The sequence below is a fragment of the Denticeps clupeoides genome, chromosome 19, assembly GCF_900700375.1.
Source record: "Denticeps clupeoides chromosome 19, fDenClu1.1, whole genome shotgun sequence".
Taxonomy (NCBI): Eukaryota; Metazoa; Chordata; class Actinopteri; order Clupeiformes; family Denticipitidae; genus Denticeps; species Denticeps clupeoides.
Window position 1 is genome coordinate 5,977,517 of NC_041725.1, and position 18,401 is coordinate 5,995,917.

The following is an 18,401-nucleotide window of genomic DNA, read 5'->3' on the forward strand; positions in this document are numbered from 1 at the left end:
ATGCAGTGCACTGCACGGCTCGTTTTAGGCACAGTTAATAATTATATTAATAATAATAACAGCCTACTTGAGAAACATTTTTGCTTATTTTCGGCAAGTCTCGCCTGGAAATTACATTAAAAATGAGGATTCCGCATCGGAGTAAACCGACGTCAGACTGGAGGAGACGTCACTTTTGCCTGCTGTGGACGGCGTGCGTGGCGCTCCTGACGCTGCCGGGAGCGGACGCGTCGCCGCGGGGACACGCTGCGCGTCCACGCGGCGGCGCGGAGAGCGGCCACCAGCGCGCCCCCGACGCCGTGCAGCGGGCTCCCGGCGGGACCGAGGTCTGGCACAGGCAGCTGGCGCTCGACCACGCTCGGAAGGGCGGCAGGCGCAAGGCAAGTGGGGCCAAAGCTGCTGTGGATGTGGCTGGGTGAGTGACGCGCCGAAGCAATGCGAGAACAAGTACCCCCATAATTAAAGACCCCGTTACTGGTGTCCCACACGTTGCACGAGTATGCCATAGGTTCTATTTATTATCTAAGGTTCTGTTTATCTTCACTAATCCACAAATAAGGCGTTTTGGATGCCTAGAACCCCCCCCCCCCCCCCTCCCCTCCCAATGGGATCCTATAAGGAAACATTTATAGAAGGATTAAAAGGAGGTACCAGGCATTTTTAAGCTTGAAAATCCTGTCTAAAGCTCTACACCACATCCGGTCAAAAAGCTTGGTCCCGTGATCCAGACTGGAATTTAACTAAAACTCATATAATGCATAATGGTATATGGTATAATAATGGTTAACCTAGAGACTTTTGCCATGCCAGGATGAAAATATCTATATATATATACACAGTACAGGCCAAACGTTTGGACACACCTTTTCGTTCAATGCTTTTTCCTTATTTTCATGACAATTTGCATTGGTAGATTCTCACTGAAGGCATCAAAACTATGAATGAACACATGTGGAGTTATGTACTTAACAAAAAAAGGTGAAATAACTGAAAACATGTTTTATATTCTAGTTTCTTTGCTCTAATTACTGCTTTGCACACTCTTGGCATTCTCTCGATGAGCTTCAAGAGGTCGTCACCTGAAATGATTTTCCAACAGTCTTGAAGGAGTTCCCGGAGGTGTTTAACACTTGTTAGTCCAGCTCACCCCAAACCATCTGGACTGGGTTCAGGTCCGGTGACTGTGGAGGCCAGGTCTCCACTTTTTGTTAAGTACATAACTTTACATGTGTTCATTCATAGTTTTGATGCCTTCAGTGAGAATCGACCATGTAAATGGTCAAATAAAGAAAACACATTGAATGAGAAGGTGTGTCCAAACTTTTGGCCTATACTGTGTGTGTGTGTGTGTGTGTGTGTATATTCTGGAGTTATGATAGTAGTGTGATTACTGCTCTACACATCATCTCATTGGAATAATTTCCAGAGCCTTTCCCTGCAGTAAAACAGAATAACACGGCATTGGCAGTTCAGTGGCGGTAGGGTAAGTCCATCCATAAGGAGTCCATCAGAAATGCCGAAGCAACTTTGCCCCGACCTGTCGCATCCCAGGGGAGGAAATATCAGTGCCCTGAACAAACAGTGGGTCCGGTCGCCTGCCCTGGGACATGGGTCCGAATGGCAAAAGTGTAAACAGGAGCACTTTCACACTCACTGGAGGGTGAAGGAGGGTGTTTGCGCTGAGGTTAGTCACACTAGCCGTCCTGAAGTAGGCGGTTCAACAGTTCACAGGAGACCGAGTAAGCGAATGAGGCAATGCAAATCTGCCCGGAAACTGGCAGGACTTCAAAGCCCCTTTGGCGGGGTGTTTCACACCCCAGAATTCTGAAGTTTGTCTTTGCTTTTATTATTTTTCTTTAAATACTTTTTTTTTTGCTAAAGGGAAACGGAAGGTCACTGAGAGTCAGGGATTGGTGTGTGATTGCCCAGACAAAACTGTGGGTCTACTGTAGGTCCCACAATGCTCACCATTGTCTGGGTGTCACCTCTGTGTAACAGAACCACAGCCGGAGCAGAAACTCTGCCTCACGGAACAGAGAAAAGCTCCTTTCATCGGGTCTTTCGGCGAAATGTTGCAGTGTTGCTGCAGGCATACTAGTTTAATTTCCAGTGGAATCTTGCCAGATTAGGATACTACAAAGAAGGAAAAAAGCATATTTCTAGGTTTAGTTTTCTAGCAGGTCTTTCTTTTAAAGGAAGGATCTTCTTTTAAAATGAAGGTCTTTCTTTTAAAAGAATCGTAGAACAGCAGAAACAATTGGTGCCTATTTGGTGGGTGATGCTGGGCACCAGGGAACCCGTCCACAGCTGTACAGGTCACAGTGGTGGAGTGCTGTCATATTTACAGTCCTGTTTGTGCTGCTGGGTGATCGGTTCACATGTCTGCAGCTACTCGCTCAGATGCTTGTCTTCTCTCCTCTCTAGCTCTTTGTTGCCATGTGAGCCCAGGAGGCACAATGAGTTAAAGAATTTGTAGGCATGCGGTGTATGTGGCCTTCTTAACAAGTCTACAGCCCTCCCCGGCGCGAAGGTTCAAAGAATAGTTCTGCTTTCCCATTCTGGTCCCTTCATTGTGACACACACACACACACACACACACACACACACACACAGACACAAGCTCCTTCATTAAGATGCTTCCTTTTTCAGCAAGACACACACTGAAAAAGTAGGTCATTGAAATGTCAGTACGATTTATACCATTATGACATTTACTATGGTGAAGGGGAGCACACGCAAACCCAGACCCTCGGGCACGTTTTCTAAGGTTTTAAATGAATGAGAAGAAGAAAAGAAGTTTCCAACACTCGTGTAGCCCGATTCCATTAAAGAGACACCTCCGGTGCCAATGCGAGGTTTCCCATTTAGCTGGGTAAACATGGGCCGCGTGGTTGGAATGTGTTGAGGAAGTGTCAACTCCTCGTTTAACCTAAACCAAGCGGTCTGAAACGTTCCACTCGGAAGGTTTCCATACTTGGGTTTAAAACAAAGCCCCAAACACGGGGTCAGGTCCCTGCATTCCTCTGTCTAGGACAAGCATGTGTCAGCCGCACATAATTTTTCTTATTTTCCTTCTACCTCTTGGTGTCTTGGTTTTATGAATTTATAACTGTTTTTTTAGGCTAGTTAAACGTCACTAATGTAGCAAAAAAAAAAAACGTAAAAATTGGGACTTGGGTTACTAGTGCCGTTAGCAAAATGATCCTATTACCAACTCAAAAAAGCAGATTAAAAGCTTATTTCCACTCATAAAATGCACAGTGCAATCAACTGCAGGAGTACAATTTATACAATTTAACGCATACGTCCTAGTCTAGGATCAGGTTCTGATCAGTTGTTGTTTGTTATCTTCTTGTTATCCATCTACTGCATGAACTTGATATATTGAAATGATGCTCTTTGTGAAAGACGTGTACATGAGGAAATCCGGAAAATCTTGATTGTGCGTGTCCTTTGCTGTTTTTGTGGTACTCAATGAATGAGCTCTACACTTGGGGTCAAAGGTTAGCCTAAGCCTTGCAGACGCTGCATCACCTTGTGGCATCAGGACCAGGATGTGTTATCTGTCCAGCATTTTTTTTTTTCAAGGTCACGGTTTTAGCTGTCAAACAATAAAATCACAAAACTGTAACTAATCAGCAAATCCCGCAAAGGCGGGGAAAAGGGGCGTGTTCGCCCATGGCCGGTCACAAGGGCGGACTGCTTTGAAGTGGCGAGATCGTCACCAAGGCTTGTGTTGGCGTGCTAATTGCCTCTTCTCCCAGAAGACGCTAGACAAACAGACTCCTGCAGAGCAGGCCTCTGCGAAGACTCTTAATCCCTGTTTTGTTTGTCACTCTGAGGAGGAGCAAATCAGGCCGTCCCCGGAGCCGCTGTGGGAAAACAATATCGCGCTCACTCCGCCTTTGTACAAGAGTGACCAGAGGCCCATTCCAGGGGACTCTGTCTGTGCCACAGCTCCCTCGTTGCCATTCACACAGTCCCAGCGTTCGTGATTGGCTGCTGCAGCCACTATCAGGGCCTTGTTAATCTGGCATCACACTTGCACGCGTGGTTAGTTCTTCATGATATCGGCCCACAATCGCTGATAAAAGTGATAAAAGACAATGCGTTCAAGAACAAAATAAGTTAGACAAGAGAGGATGATGCATATGATTATATAAATTGCAGATTTTCTTCAGATTTTCAAACCATTGTTATTATAATATTAAATAGTAGGCATAAAGTGGTTTGGTTAGTTAGTGAATGTTTTAGGAAGCAACATTTATTGACAATCAATTTCACATGCTGTTGTGCAAATGGAACATACAACAGCTGGACATTATAGGACAGTAGCAAGACGTCCCCAATAAAGGTGGTTCTGCAGGTGGTGACCATAGACAACTTCTCAGTTCCTGTGCTTTCTGGCTGATGTTCTGGTCACTTTCGAATGCTGGTGGGGGGGGGTTATGCTTACAACACACCACCATGCAGTAGGTTCACACTGAGTACATGTGACAGAGTCTGGAGACGCCATGGAGAACGTTCTGCTGCCTGCAACATCCTCCAGCATGACTGGTTTGGCAGTGGGTAAGTAATGGTGCGGGGTGGCATTTCTTAGGGGGGCCGCAAAGCCCTCCATGTGCTCGCCAGAGGTAGCAAGATGAGATCCTCAGACCCCTTGTGAGACCGTATGCTGGTGCGGTTCCTCATGGTGCAAGATAATGCTAGACCTCAGTGATCCTCAGCAGTTCCTGCAAGATGAAGGCATTGATGCTATGGACTGGTCTGCCCGTTCCCCAGACCTGAATCCAATTGTGCACATCTGGGACATCATGTCTTGCTCCATCCACCAACGCCACGTTGCACCACAGACTGTCGAGGAGTTGGCGGATGCTTTAGTCCAGGTCTGGGATCAGATCCCTCAGGAGACCATCCTCCACCTCATCAGGAGCAGGCCCAGGTGTTGTAGGGAGGTCATGCAGGCACGTGGAGCCTCATATTGACTTGTTTTAAGGACAGTACATCAAAATTGGATCAACCTGTAGTGTGTTTTTCCACTCCAGTGTGACTCCAAATCCAGAATTCCGTAGGTTGATAAATTATCAGTGAAAATCAACTTTTTTTGTGATTTTGTTGTTGTTCATTCAGATCTAAAATATGTCTTATTTTTGTGTTCCCTGTATTTTCTGAGCATTTTCTGAGTATTATGAGTGCAACAGTAGGAACGCTGCTGTGTGTGTTTTCTGCCTCTGATAGATAGTATTTGATGCTGAATGCCCAGGTTAGCTGCTACATCTTAGCCTGTTCTTCATAATTTTTCTTCCAGACCCAATATTTGCGGGACCAAATGCTGCCCTGGATGGACAGTGGCACAAAAGACAAAGCAATGCACAAAACGTGAGTGTACCCTGCTTCTGACTGAGTTTACATGATGATTGTTGGCCTTTCATTTTATGTTTTTAACTTGAATGACCTGAGTTTGAAATGTGGTTTTTGGTCGTCACCCTTGGCCTTCAAGTTCACACTCTACCACATGACTCTTTAAAGCTGTCAGTTTATGATACTGTCAACATTTTTTTTTTTAACAAGGAAGGGAAACATATATCATATACCTTAATGGAATGTTCTGACAATCCAGCTGGAAGTTGTAACACCAGCAGAACTCAACCCAAACTGTTTCCCTCCCGCTGTCAGTTGGATGACTGAGATCAGTCTGGTGGGCAGACTTATGCCATCTGTGATGGAAATTGCTTCCTTCAGTTGAACTGATCAATACGTGGTGGGCTGAGGTGTGTGCAGGGTGCTCTCCAGTGAACTCTTATGCTTTTCTTGAACCTTGAATTCTCATCAGTCAGTACTGTTCCAAGAAATGTTCTATTTAGCACAAATGGTATACCAAGATACATTCTCAAATATCAGATGGTGACTGGGCTTTGATGGTCAAATGCTATAAAAAGTCTCATTTGACCACACCCCACAGATTGAACCAAGTCTGGAATGTTCTGTTCAGTTCGATTATAGTCAGTTTTTACAATCAAAACTGTCACCCTGCACTGAGAAGAAAGTGGTCTGTTGTCTGTTAGAATCACCATCACCACCATCACAGTCCAAAGTCAAGTATGCTTTCATTTGTCGGGTTGAAGTGCCATCCTAGAAAGGTCTCATGGTGAAGGAAAAGAGTTTAGGTTCAGATTGAGTTGTTTGGCCTCAACGCCTAAGGTTAATGTATGTTTGGGGGTGAAATGAACTGTTTAGGTTGGTGGAGAGATCATCCTGATCTGGGCCTGTTTTTTGCAGAACCATTTTTTGGGCTGTATTATTTGAGATGTATGTTTTATGATGTTTCTACAGCCACTCAGGTGTTGTAGTAATGGACCCTTTCAAATGCCAGAACTGTGCACTAGCCAGAGTCTGACATTACAGATTTTCCACTGACCTCTAAACACGAGAATAGTCAGATAGTAGATAAGAAACCAAGCTGACGTCTGAGGCCTCCTCTGAAATGCGTAAGAGTGTTTAGAGCAGCAGCCAGTGCATTTCAGAGCTCACTAATGCACTGTGTGGCACACGGGGTACTTTCCACCTGGTTTGCTTCAGACTAGAGAGGGAGAAAAATGTGTGTAAAGGTGGTGTAGCCAGCCAACAGTACATCCCCGTCTTCAGTGTTAAACACCATCCTGGGGGAGATGCTGACAGGCGGTATCTTAAGTGCCCAGTAAAAAAAAAAGGAGAGCGGCGGATTTGTGGAAAAATGAGACTAGACTGAAATCAGGCGCAGGTAAGTGGTGCCATGTGACAGTTTCTGTGACACTTAAATGTGGAGGTCAACTGCAGATCCTAGTAAAAACAGATGTGGGAACTGTTATCAGAACACCATAAATATAGGTTCTGGTTGTTTGATATGGGTTCTTTTTTTATTGACTGAGTGCTTTTTACTTATACCAAATTTATGATTTCTTTTTTTTTTATGTAGAAACAATATTTTCAGATGTATGATACATGTCACATATGCTTGTCTCATGTCTTTTCTCTGATACCTTCCAATCCTCATGTTTAATCCTCATTAACTCTGTTTAATGACAGCCATCTGACACAGGCCACTTAAAGGGCCAGTAACACGTATGAAGAGTTATGACTCTCAAAGTAGTAATGAAACTCAAAAAAATGAGATAAAGGTAAAGCTATACAAATGCGAAATGCCAGATTAAATCTTTAATTGTACAAATAGGTGAGAAATATAGATATGGGTATAACATTTTGTATTCATTTTTTATCTTTTTCTGTTTTTCTGTCTCTGTTCGAAGCACGTTGCCAGCCTCGTTGCCACAACAGGGCTGTGTGTCGCCAGCAGAATATTTGTGAGTGCCGCCCTGGCTTTCGCGGGCATCGCTGCGAGCATGCCAACATCGCCCCGGCCAGCACTGCCCTTCCCTGGGTGGTGGTGCCTACACCTCCCCCAGTCTCCACCACCACACCAACATCCACCGCCACCTCCAGTCCAGCGGCCAAGGCCACACATGCAGTGGAGAGCGAAGCCTACCCTGTGACCAACAAGCAGTACGCCTTACGCTGGCAGCTCCTTTCGTAAGCCTTTCCCTATTTTCCTACAGAATGTAAACCTAGTAAATCATGAATTACATTATCAGGTTTTTTGTTTCCCCCCTGAACCTTGCACTGTGTTTTACTCATGTTGTAATACAACTCTACTGCCCAACCGCTCAGCCAGCACAGCTTTGAGCTGAAGAGTAGTTTACTTTCAGGCCGTCAAAACGCCTTAGCCATGAATAATCCCACATTCATGCGTTGCCTCCTCCTTCAGTAAAAACCTCATTAGATCATTCCGGGGATGGAAGACCAGTCTATAAATCTTTTTTTTTTTTTTACAGACACCAGTTGTGAATGTGTGGAGTATCTTATGCCTTATCAAACAGCCGGAGCTTTGATGTGCAGGTCTGTACCTGACCTGACCTCTGGTTCACCATGTGGGCTGCAGGTGTCCTGCTGTTGCACTGGACTGGGGCTGTCTTTTAGGATATTTAATTTAGAGAAATCATTTTAACTCAATATGAACATAAGCAGAATTCTTAATGTAATTTAAGAATTTGGTATAGTGAATAGTAGTTGCAGGTATGAGTAATTAACATATTTTCATGTTGATTCCGTTTCTCTGGACTAATTCAAAGTAGTTAAAAACAGATTTGATGTATTTGGCCATCACAATAACACAGTCTATGCACTTCTTCAAAATATTCCACTTTCTAATTGTAGATAAAGATCATAAATGATAATGAATAAATCATCATCAGTAGGTCATTTAGGACAGAGCATACGGGCGCTCACAACATGAATTTCCATTACCAGGCAGCAGGTGGAACTCTACTCCATCGAAAAAATGCATACAGCAAACCAGGCAGTGGATTCGGACAGCCGTGTGTTCACGTATTTAAACCGGAGTACTGTGTGAAACTGTACTGTGCAAAAGTAGACCATCTAGACCATTTCTGTTTCAGTCTAGCTTTGATTGCTTGCAGAGTATATGGTGTATGACTATTGAATATTGAAAGCTTTATGTTTCTGTTCTCAAGGTGGCTGAATATTTCACATTTAAATTTAATTCCGAGATATTTCATTTTCTTTGGAGGGAGCCACTGTTGGTCAGATCTGAAAGGCCTTGAAATTGCTTGAATAACCTGAAATTGTGGTGAGGACAACGTGTCCTCAAATGCTTCACATTTAAGTGGTCACATTTATAGTTTCAGGCCTCTTAGGGATAAGGAAGGATTATAAGAGAGAAGGGTAAACAAATATGTTTCAGCAAGATCATTCAAATAATCTTGATCCATTCCCCACTAACAACCATCAACCACAAAAACAGACCCTCAGAATTTTTTCTTAACAATCTATGTGAAATGACATTTTACACTATAAGGAATTTTTGCTAACATTTACTCTTCACACAATTCAGGATTTGTCCTTATATTAAATTATAGCATTTTTTTCTCTGTACTTTCATGGTTTATATAGTTTACCTTATATACATTTGTACTGGCTTATAACGTCTGAATTTTTTTGCCATTCTGCATGCACATGCTTAATACAATTTGGAAAAAGGATTTAGTGGTTAAGGTCTACTTAACTCACGCTGGGCATGTTTTCCATTAAAACTCCCCTATTTTTATATATATATTTCACTTTTGGTCTGTAGACACCAAATACTTACCTAGTCTTGGCATGAATTCAGAAACAATATAGTAATGCTATAAAAAAAATACCATTTTAGACGAAAAGCTTTTTAAAAGGTAGGGCTAAGACCTTTATAATGTGTGTGAGCCTTTCTGCTTCCCCTGTTCTTTGTGTGGACCAAGTCCCAGCTCCATACAAGAGCAGCAGGTGCTGGGTGTTTGGCTGCCCATTCCTGTTGAGAGTATCAGACCACCAGCGATTTGTTTTTGCTTCAGAAATGGCCTTTCTGAGTCTGGTCTCAGACTAGACACTCCTGAAGATGTTTTACAAGACCATGGGCTTCACAAAAACATCAGTTAATAAATGATTTTTTTCACACCTAACATTTATGATATTGGTTGGGGCCATAAAAATAACAAAATATGATTAAATTATTTTTCACTCTATTCTATTCTATTGTTTAAAACTTATCTAGTAATTTAATGATATCTCATGCGCTAGGTGCATGATGCACAGCATACTGCTCATTTCTTCTTTGTGCAATGTTCAAATTGGTAATGCAGTTCTTTGTGGAGTGTATTGCATTGCATAGCGAAAATAAGGTCCAGAATGTTGAACAGAGTGTAGAATGTAGTTCTCAGGTTTTGAATTAACTTTGCACAATCAGTTTCAAGGCCACACTTTCTGTTTTGACCCATGCATCTTCAGGTGGACAATAACAGTCCACTGGTAATCTGTGCCATAATCTGGCTCTGTGATCATGCCCCGAAAGCACCAAATTCCACAGCGTTCATCTGGAGGAAGGAAGGGTTTGGTCTTCTATAATCAACAGCTGCACAATGGACTATTAAGCTGAAGGGTACCTGATAGCTTGAAGTGGGCCACAAACTCACAGCTGATAAAAGGCATAATTTCCATCTTCTCTGTGTACTGGATATTGAGTTTGCTGAAATAATAGCAGATTGGCCTCACTGGCTACAAGGGAAATGAGCATCTTATTTGAGAAAAATGTAACCACATCTGATTTGATGTTTCTTATGCTTAAATTATTGAAGTACATGTATCAATTTGTGAATTTGACTGATTTATTTAGTTAACCACAGTTTCTGCATTGTTCTGCAGTCATGCACCGTCGATGTAAATTGTGTCTCAACTGCCCACCTTGTTGTTTTTTAATTTTTCACAAGTAAAAATATTTTCTTTACAAATGTACAAAATAATGAAAAAACACTGGCCTTGCCTTATTATTTTAACCACTAACATTTCTTGCATAATTTCCGAATATGCATTAAATACCTTTAATGCATTTCTCCTTCTGTGGGAAGTCCATGGCAGTATATGTGGCTAGAAGATTCAAGAACACATATAACACAATAAAAGTGCTTGTTACAACCTCAAGGTGAACTAACAATTAAAGGCATAAACAACATAATAAATATACACAAGAGTAGAGTACAAATAATACAATACTTAAAAATAAGTATAGAACTAGATATGTAAGACTGTTATGACATGGTAAGTAATTTAGTTTTTCTAATGAAATAAAGTAAATCTGGCTTGTGGGCCAAAAACACAAATTAAAGCAACTAGGACACTGATCACATTAGGTCAAGTAACAAAAGACAAAAAGGTGATGAAGAGCACAACTTACTAATTACATATAACAAAGGACGCACATGGGAAGACATGATAGTGAGCTGGTGCCACCTGGTGGGCCAGGGGCACCCTAAAATTACATGAACCCTAAAGACTCAACTCTGGGATGCAGGGCAAAAGTTCCAGGCAGTGGAGGGGCAGGTGGGGCTAAACTCAGGACCCATGTACTACGAGCTGTTGCATCGTCGTGGTCATCAGCGAGGTGGGCCTGGTAACTCAGATGCCACCTCTTCACATGTCCAGTGAGGCAGGCTTGGAAACTCAAATGTTGCCTGCTCTGGGTGTTCCATAGCAAATATATATATACACATACACACACACACACACACTGTGTTTGTGTTTGTGTATAAAATTTGACATATAATGGCATCACCTTTACCATGCCATACCACATGGGTCCTGCTGTCATTTTTCATAGATAAAATTCTCTCCATTGCTTCTCTTTACTCATTACAACAGGCTTGCATTGCCATAAAAAAAGCTCTGGCTGTTTTCCTTGCTCCGGTCTGCTGTCGACCTGATAACTAGAGAGCATGTATTCTCTGGGAAACATAACGGATGATGTCTGGACATTTCCCACATTCTTTGATAAGAAAGTTTAGCCTGTGCTCCATCTAGCAGAGATGTGAATGTTTTGCTTGCAATTTTTTAGAGCGAAAAACATGGCAGTATTCAGTTCCAAACAATAAAACATAACTTGTGTACAATCCACCTGTTGATCAAATATCCATAAGATTGTAGGGGAGGTAACCTTTCCCCTTATGACAACATAAAGGGACAAATTCCATATCCGACCATCTGAGCTGCTGCTCTCTGAACGGTGAAGCAGAATGACCAAAGCGCTCTTTACTTCTATCACCACTGCAGGACCATAGATAGGCTAGAGGAACTCATATTAATGTTAAATAACATATTTCAGTTGGATATAATCATAAAAAGACCAGTTCTTTACATTTGCAATCTTTCTCTAGATTAAAGGAGGCACAGAACATGCTTTTGAAGAAGACTCTGGCAAACGGTGGACAAGGAAAGAAGATCACTAGCATCATGCTGAAATACATCGACACCGAACGTGACAAACTCCTCGCCTCCCCTACAGGGGCGCCGGTCGCCAGCATGAAGACGTTCCACACGGAGCGTGGTCTCTACACCCTGATCCTAAGCCTGGACCCTGGTCAGTCCCAGCCTCTTTTGTCTCATCCAGTTTCTAGAGAGCCATCGTACTTCCAACATGTGCACTAGGGCAGTGGTGGCCTAGCGGTTAAAGAAGCGGCCCCGTAATCAGTAGGTTGCCAGTTCGAATCCAGAGCCGTCAAGTTGCCACTGACGCGTCACTGACTAAAGCACCGTTCCCACACACTGCTCCCCGTGTGCATGTCATGGCTACCCTCTGCTCACCAATGGTGATGGTTAAAAGCAGAGGACACATTTCGTTGCTACACCGTGTGCTGTGCTGTTCATCACAATCACACCCCTTTTTACTTTCAGTTCTTTTAAGCAACTAACAATTTGAAAAGGTCACCCTTCTTATCATAATAGCCATGAGAGTAACAGTAGCCATTATTACCTTCAGATGGTTGATGCTTTGATTGATTTTTTTATGTATTTATTGGAGCAATGAGTGAGTGAAATCATATTTTGTGGTTCTTCACTGTCAGCAACTAAAGTGAACATCAGAACTTTTCACCACCAAAACTTTAAGAACTTTGGTAGTAGACTCCCAAGAGTTACATTTTCACCAGGCTTACCTGAATGCCTGCACTAACGTGCAAATAAAATGCATGTTTGTCTTTGTGCTTGTGGCCCCATGTAGAAGTCATGTTTATGTGGACAGTGTAAATGTAGAGAATGGAGGAGATGCTTTGTAATAACTGAGTATGTCTTATGTAATGACAGGAGTGGGTTAAATAGCCCTGAAACAGATAAAAAGATACAAAGTCAAATAAGAAACTCAGACCTTTCAGAACATAAATGCTGTATTTAAATCTATAATGCTGTATTGATTATCCTTTTTTTTTATTCTGTACAAATGTTTGGTGGCACAAAATTCTCTGGGTGCACGATGTTAATTGCGTAGTTCAGTTTTTCATTCCACACACTGTAATAAAACTACAAACAAGCCAATGGTGGAGCTAATGACCGATAAAAACCAACTTGTTGCAAATTATTGCTGTACACGCCATTCATGAGGTTGAAGGTCATGAGGTCCACCAAGGCTTTTCCATTTTCGCAGGCCTTCGTAATCCAACACTGTTATTGGAACGTGAAAGAGCTTTGTACCAGCTCAGGATAGGGGGCACTTACTGTGTGACATGATTGATGGCATAGATTTTCTGAACAGTTTTTTTTTTACATTTACATTTACATCTACAGCATCAGACGCCCTCATCCAGAGCGACTTACAATCAGTATTTTTTTTTTTTTTGAAACAGCATTGTTTCCTTGGTTTATCCTAGACAGCACACCTCTGTGTTATTTTAAAGCAGTCTGCTGATTTAGAAGGAGCTCGTTCGAAAACAGCCAGACCGGCGGTTACTTGTTTTAATGCCTTGGCGCCTTTTCCTAGTTTGAAACTTTGTGGAACGAGATAAGGCTATCAACGGTTAGTCTCTGGCTTTTTTGGAAAGGGCCTGCCCTTGATACACAATTGCAACCAATTCCTGCCATTGTTTCCTTTGGCCCGGTTGTTTAGCTGCAGCATTTTGCTCGCTGACGGATGTTTCTTGCTAACCGGAACCCCTGCACCAGTCTGTTCCATGATCTCAGGTCATGGAGACGTTGAATATAGTGGGGAAATCGTGGGGGCTTTACCTTTTTTTTGTTTAAGGCTGCGGCCTCACCCGAAGGGCAGGGAATACTAAATCGCCATGGATTAGCCTTCAGCCACAGTTATGCATCGTTTAATTTATTCCAGCCCCTCTTCAGGAATCCAGGCGAGCCTCCCATTTTAGGAGCAGATGACATTTGAGAACAGCATACCACCTACGTCTACTTTAAATTGCAAAATTCAGATTTAAAAAAAATTTTCAGCAATTTACAATGAAATTCCAAAGCCTGACTTCCGGATGTTTATTTCACACTCATTGAATCTCTTGGAACACTTTCACCTAAAGGAAATGTTGCCTTCATTGGGTGTAATATAAACATCTGCTGTCCTTGGACAGCACATACATATTCAGCAGGTACAATAAGTATTTTCTATTTCCTAAGTAAAGATATCCCTGAAGGCGCCAGATGTCGGTAACAACCAATCCAATCCACTTATGCAAAGAATTCAAACCATAGATGTCCATAAATGAAGTTATGTGTAATAAAATGGAATGACGGAGGGATAAAGTATTGAACGCGCTTACAGAAAACCTGTATGGAGAAACTAGATGCTTGCATTCTTTCACACAAATGGTCTTCAAACCCTGAAGGTTCCGCGGGCCTCTTCTGTGAACTGTGAACTCTTTCCATAGATGTTCTGTGTGAACATGCACTCACCCACTTCAGGAAATTCATTGTGTTTTGGTAGCCGTTTGCTGGTGGTGAAGTAATTGGGAGGAGCGTGACGTGAGTGTGGGCACCGTTAGTGATTAAAATAATTCACTGTTCCCAGGCACACGTGTTCAGCATCCAAAAGTTGACATCATAGCCCAGAGAGCAGAAAACATACAGCTTGTTTTTTCAGACCACAAAAGGCTGTAGAAACGTTGTTTAATGGAAAACACGCAGAACTAGTCATACATTAATTATTTAATTAACTACAAGGTGAAAACTTTATTAGTACGATTTAATCAGTGTGCTGAAACTGCAGATACAATACACTCAAATATTGGATTCCAAATGTATAAGCCATACAGTCACCTCATTAATACCAAGAAGGGTGCACAGCAACACGAATGGGGAAACAACGCTGGCTTCTTTACACGAAGTGCGTATTTTCCAATGTGGAGTAGAGTAAGAGTGTGTGGTGGGTGTGGTACAAATAAAGCCGTAAAAAAGTTTGTCGCGGTAGGAGGCCGTCATAACACAGATAGGTCTTGGTTTTCCCGTCCGCCACTGAAAGTGCCTTGAATGGCCACAGAAGCATCAGAATTGGACTAGAGAGCATTAGATGGTGGAATTATTTTATATAATAATTTAGAATTCTTATAATAATTTTTAGATGCTTATTGTGGTTGAAGCTGCAACACTGAATTCAGAGTTTATTCCGGATGCTTCATCGCTGCTCTTTACTTCAATAGAATTGTGTTTACTGCACAATTCCTCTAATTTACTGAGATGTTAGCAGACTTCAAGATAATTAGAACTAAAGAAGAACGATCACAGCTTCCAGATGCTCTGGAGTCCATGCCTCCAAATTCAGTTTACCTGCAAAATATTACGCCAGTGGTTTCATTGATGTTGCTAATACTGCTTTAAAACAGCACAGCTGTGAAATCTACACTTTTCAGCCTACTTTGAAAGAGAGCTAAATGTTGCATCAATTTGTGTTGAACAAGCCAATGTAAACCCATTACTCCTTATGGTTGATGGAAGTAAGTTATGTTCAACTCCAGACTGTCTGCTCTTATTAAAACATGTCCTCTTGGCTTATTTCACTGTGTTTCCACCTTGCTGTCTGTGGACATGATGGCAGGGTTATAATATTGGTCCCAGTGTTGACTAACCGCACTCTCAGTATGGGAACTTGTGCCTTTCCAGGCGATTGTCCACATTAATATGGAAAACGGTCTGTTTACAAAAAACTTTGGAGGAAAAAATATCTGAGGTTTTTATTTAATTAATCCGTCAAATTCACCATGGCGTGATCTAATCACACTCCTGTGCAAAAAAAGAGATCCGTAATAGCTGTTTTAAAGTATTTTCTAAAAAACATAATCACAATGACAAGTGAAGTGATTGTCATTGTGAAACACTGCAGCACAGAGCACGGTGACACAACGAAATGTGTCCTCTGCGTTTAACCATCACCCTTGGTGAGCAGTGGGCAGCCATGACAGGCACCCGGAGAGCAGTGTGTGGGGACGGTGGCACCTTGGCGTTTCGGGAACTGAACTTGCAACCTTCCGATTACGGTCCACTTCCTCACCTGATAGGCCACCACTGGCCCACTGATTAACATAAAAAGGTAATTAAATAATTAGGCACAAAAATATTAAGATTAAAATGTGCTCAAACAAGGCAAATGCAGTTCAAATTATATACTTTACCAGCACCAAGACTTGATCTGTAAGCCCCTCTTCTCCCAGCAAGGTAATGATAATGACTATGTCTATATTGTCCCCGTATCACGTGTTGAACCTGCGATACACAGTGTGTTACAGAACTATGACTATGAAAGGTATGTCACCAAAGACGTCTCACCCCACATTTTTATCCCAGTCACTCTCAAAACTTGGGTACCCAGGCTCCACTCCCTTCTGTCCTGTAAAAATGAAGCAAAAATTACATAATGCAAGCACATTAGAGGGCAAGCTAACCGTTGACTGAAGACAGAGGCGAACATGGTGACTGGAGCAGATTTATTTTTTTTTTACCACAGCCAGACAAGCTTTTGCTTTATAGAGGTGGTGTGGCAACCTTTTTATCTCGGTCTCAAGTTACTTTTATGCCAGTCATCAATACATTCTTAAAATACAAATTAATTATAAACCCAGAGTTGCCCCTTCCGGACCGGATGCTGAAAAGTGGCTGTTCAACTTAACTTCACATGGATTCATTGTGAGGGAAAACGAAACGATTTAACGAGTTGAACTTATTAAACATAAAAACTGTGTTTGTGCTGTTTACTTCTGCCGTTTTGGGGAATGTTGGCAGGCGGGGTCGACTATCTTCTTCTTTTTCATTCTTCTGTAATCCTGAATTCCCACTTCACCTCAAACGCAGTATTAGAGTTGATCATCATCTTGCTGAGATCAGATATGCTGCAGTCGGCATGCCTCAGAAGATTGGTTGTGAGGGAATGACAGCCCTGAGAACTATTAGTGGAAAAAAAAAAAACGCCCAGCATGTCCTCCGCTGTCTTGAGAGAGAGAGAGAGAGAACTTTGAGGGACGTTTCGTTGTGTCCCGTCTTCCTCGGGTGACACGGACGCTGGTGTTCGGGGGAGAGGAGACGCGGAGCGGGCGGCGGGAAAAGAAAACAGCGGGTCGGGCGGTGCACACGGGGAGTTAACAGCCGAGCATGATGGGCCGGCTCCTTTATAAACATTGTATTTGGAGTGAAGCCCAGAGCACGCTTACTGTACTGCTTCCAATTTAGTGCACAGAAATTCGGACCCAAGACAAGTGTTTTTTCTTTCGTTTTTTTTTTTTTTTTTGTTCTCTCCGGCGCCTTTTTCAGCACACGTGCATGCGCCATTGCTCTTACCTTGATCTGAGTTTTTATTTTTTTGGATAAAGGGGCACGTTCCTCTTCTTGCACTCAGATTCTGTGCCAGTTGCTTTCTGTGCACACGGCGGGGAAAAGAGGGTCTGCAGAAAGGAGCGATCGGAACTCCCTCGTCAGTTTTTTTTTTTTTTTTTTTTTGTTCCTCCCTCTCTCTCGGCTGTCGGTTCCAGCCACGAACGACGGGCGTGCGGGATGTGTCAGTAACGGCCTGACCATGCTTCGTCTCAGGACCCTGCTGCCGGTGCTCTGCAGCTGCTTTGCTCTCTGCCCCTCTCCAGTTTCCAGCCAGACGGCCAGGCAGCGAGCCGGAGCGGCCGCGAGCGGCGGGGCGGCGGCCGGACACGGGGCCGAGCGCATCAAGGTGCTCTTCACGCCCACCATCTGCAAGGTGCGCTGCACGCAGGGCCGCTGCACCAACTTCTGCGAGCGCGGCAACGTCACCACCCTCTACAACAGCCATGGCAACGGCCAGTCTGCTGGTGGCCACGGCTTCCGAGTCTGTGAGTACCGGCCTTCTGCCCATCTACCAGCATTTTACCATTTTCATGCCCTTCTTCATCCACTGCTTGCTTACACTTAATTGATTATGGATATTTTTCTCCAGGAGCTCAGTTCTTTTTTCCGTGTCCGTACCACTGAGTGCCCCTCGCAGGTCGTTCGGCCCGTTTAGAGGGTTGTGTAATCCGGATGGATTCATTATCCCCATGTGCCCCCTGAAACCGCAGCAACAGCAGGCTGAAGCACAGGTCCAGTGTGGTCTCAGTTCACGGTGGGGCATGGGCAGCGGTTAAGGGGATTGGCACCATCTAAGAAATCAAGTTTGGGGGCAACACACCCCGATGGCTTTTAGAGAGGTTGATATTCACCGCAGTACACAGCCGTGGGTGCTGCGTCACAGGGTTTATTTTTATCATGGGGAATCTAAAGTATGTCCCTGTTCCTTTAGTGTTTTATGATTTTGTGACTAGACTCTTATTTGAGGCAAGACTCTTCATCCAAAAAAAGAAAAAAGTCTTTAAGCAGACACAGTGACCTGTTTATCTGAGGGAAGCTCGTAATTTCCATCATAGAAAGGGGTAATGTGGAAAAGACATGTGTATGGGAATAATAAACAGACAATTCACACATTACTTCCAACAATGTCTTTTATGGTTTGTAGGAAAATCATGTGACGTTTATTATTCTTAAAATGTATGACCATG

At 43.0% G+C, this 18,401-nt stretch overlaps 1 protein-coding gene across 4 annotated transcripts in view; it reads left to right on the forward strand.

Annotated features, from left to right (window-relative positions):
- ltbp4 (latent transforming growth factor beta binding protein 4) overlaps positions 1-18,401 on the forward strand; it is a 56,989-nt gene continuing 38,588 nt past the window's right edge. For 2 of the 4 annotated variants that reach the window (XM_028961671.1, XM_028961673.1), the window contains exons 1-5: positions 1-415; positions 5,309-5,379; positions 7,287-7,566; positions 11,793-11,995; positions 17,478-17,699. In XM_028961671.1, the coding sequence (XP_028817504.1) occupies positions 123-415; positions 5,309-5,379; positions 7,287-7,566; positions 11,793-11,995; positions 17,478-17,699 (1,069 nt within the window). In that variant the 5' untranslated portion in view covers positions 1-122. Of the gene's footprint in view, positions 416-5,308; positions 5,380-7,286; positions 7,567-7,909; positions 7,933-11,792; positions 11,996-17,477; positions 17,700-18,401 lie in introns of those variants that run through there. The other 2 variants (XM_028961672.1, XM_028961674.1) reach the window with 2 other exon arrangements.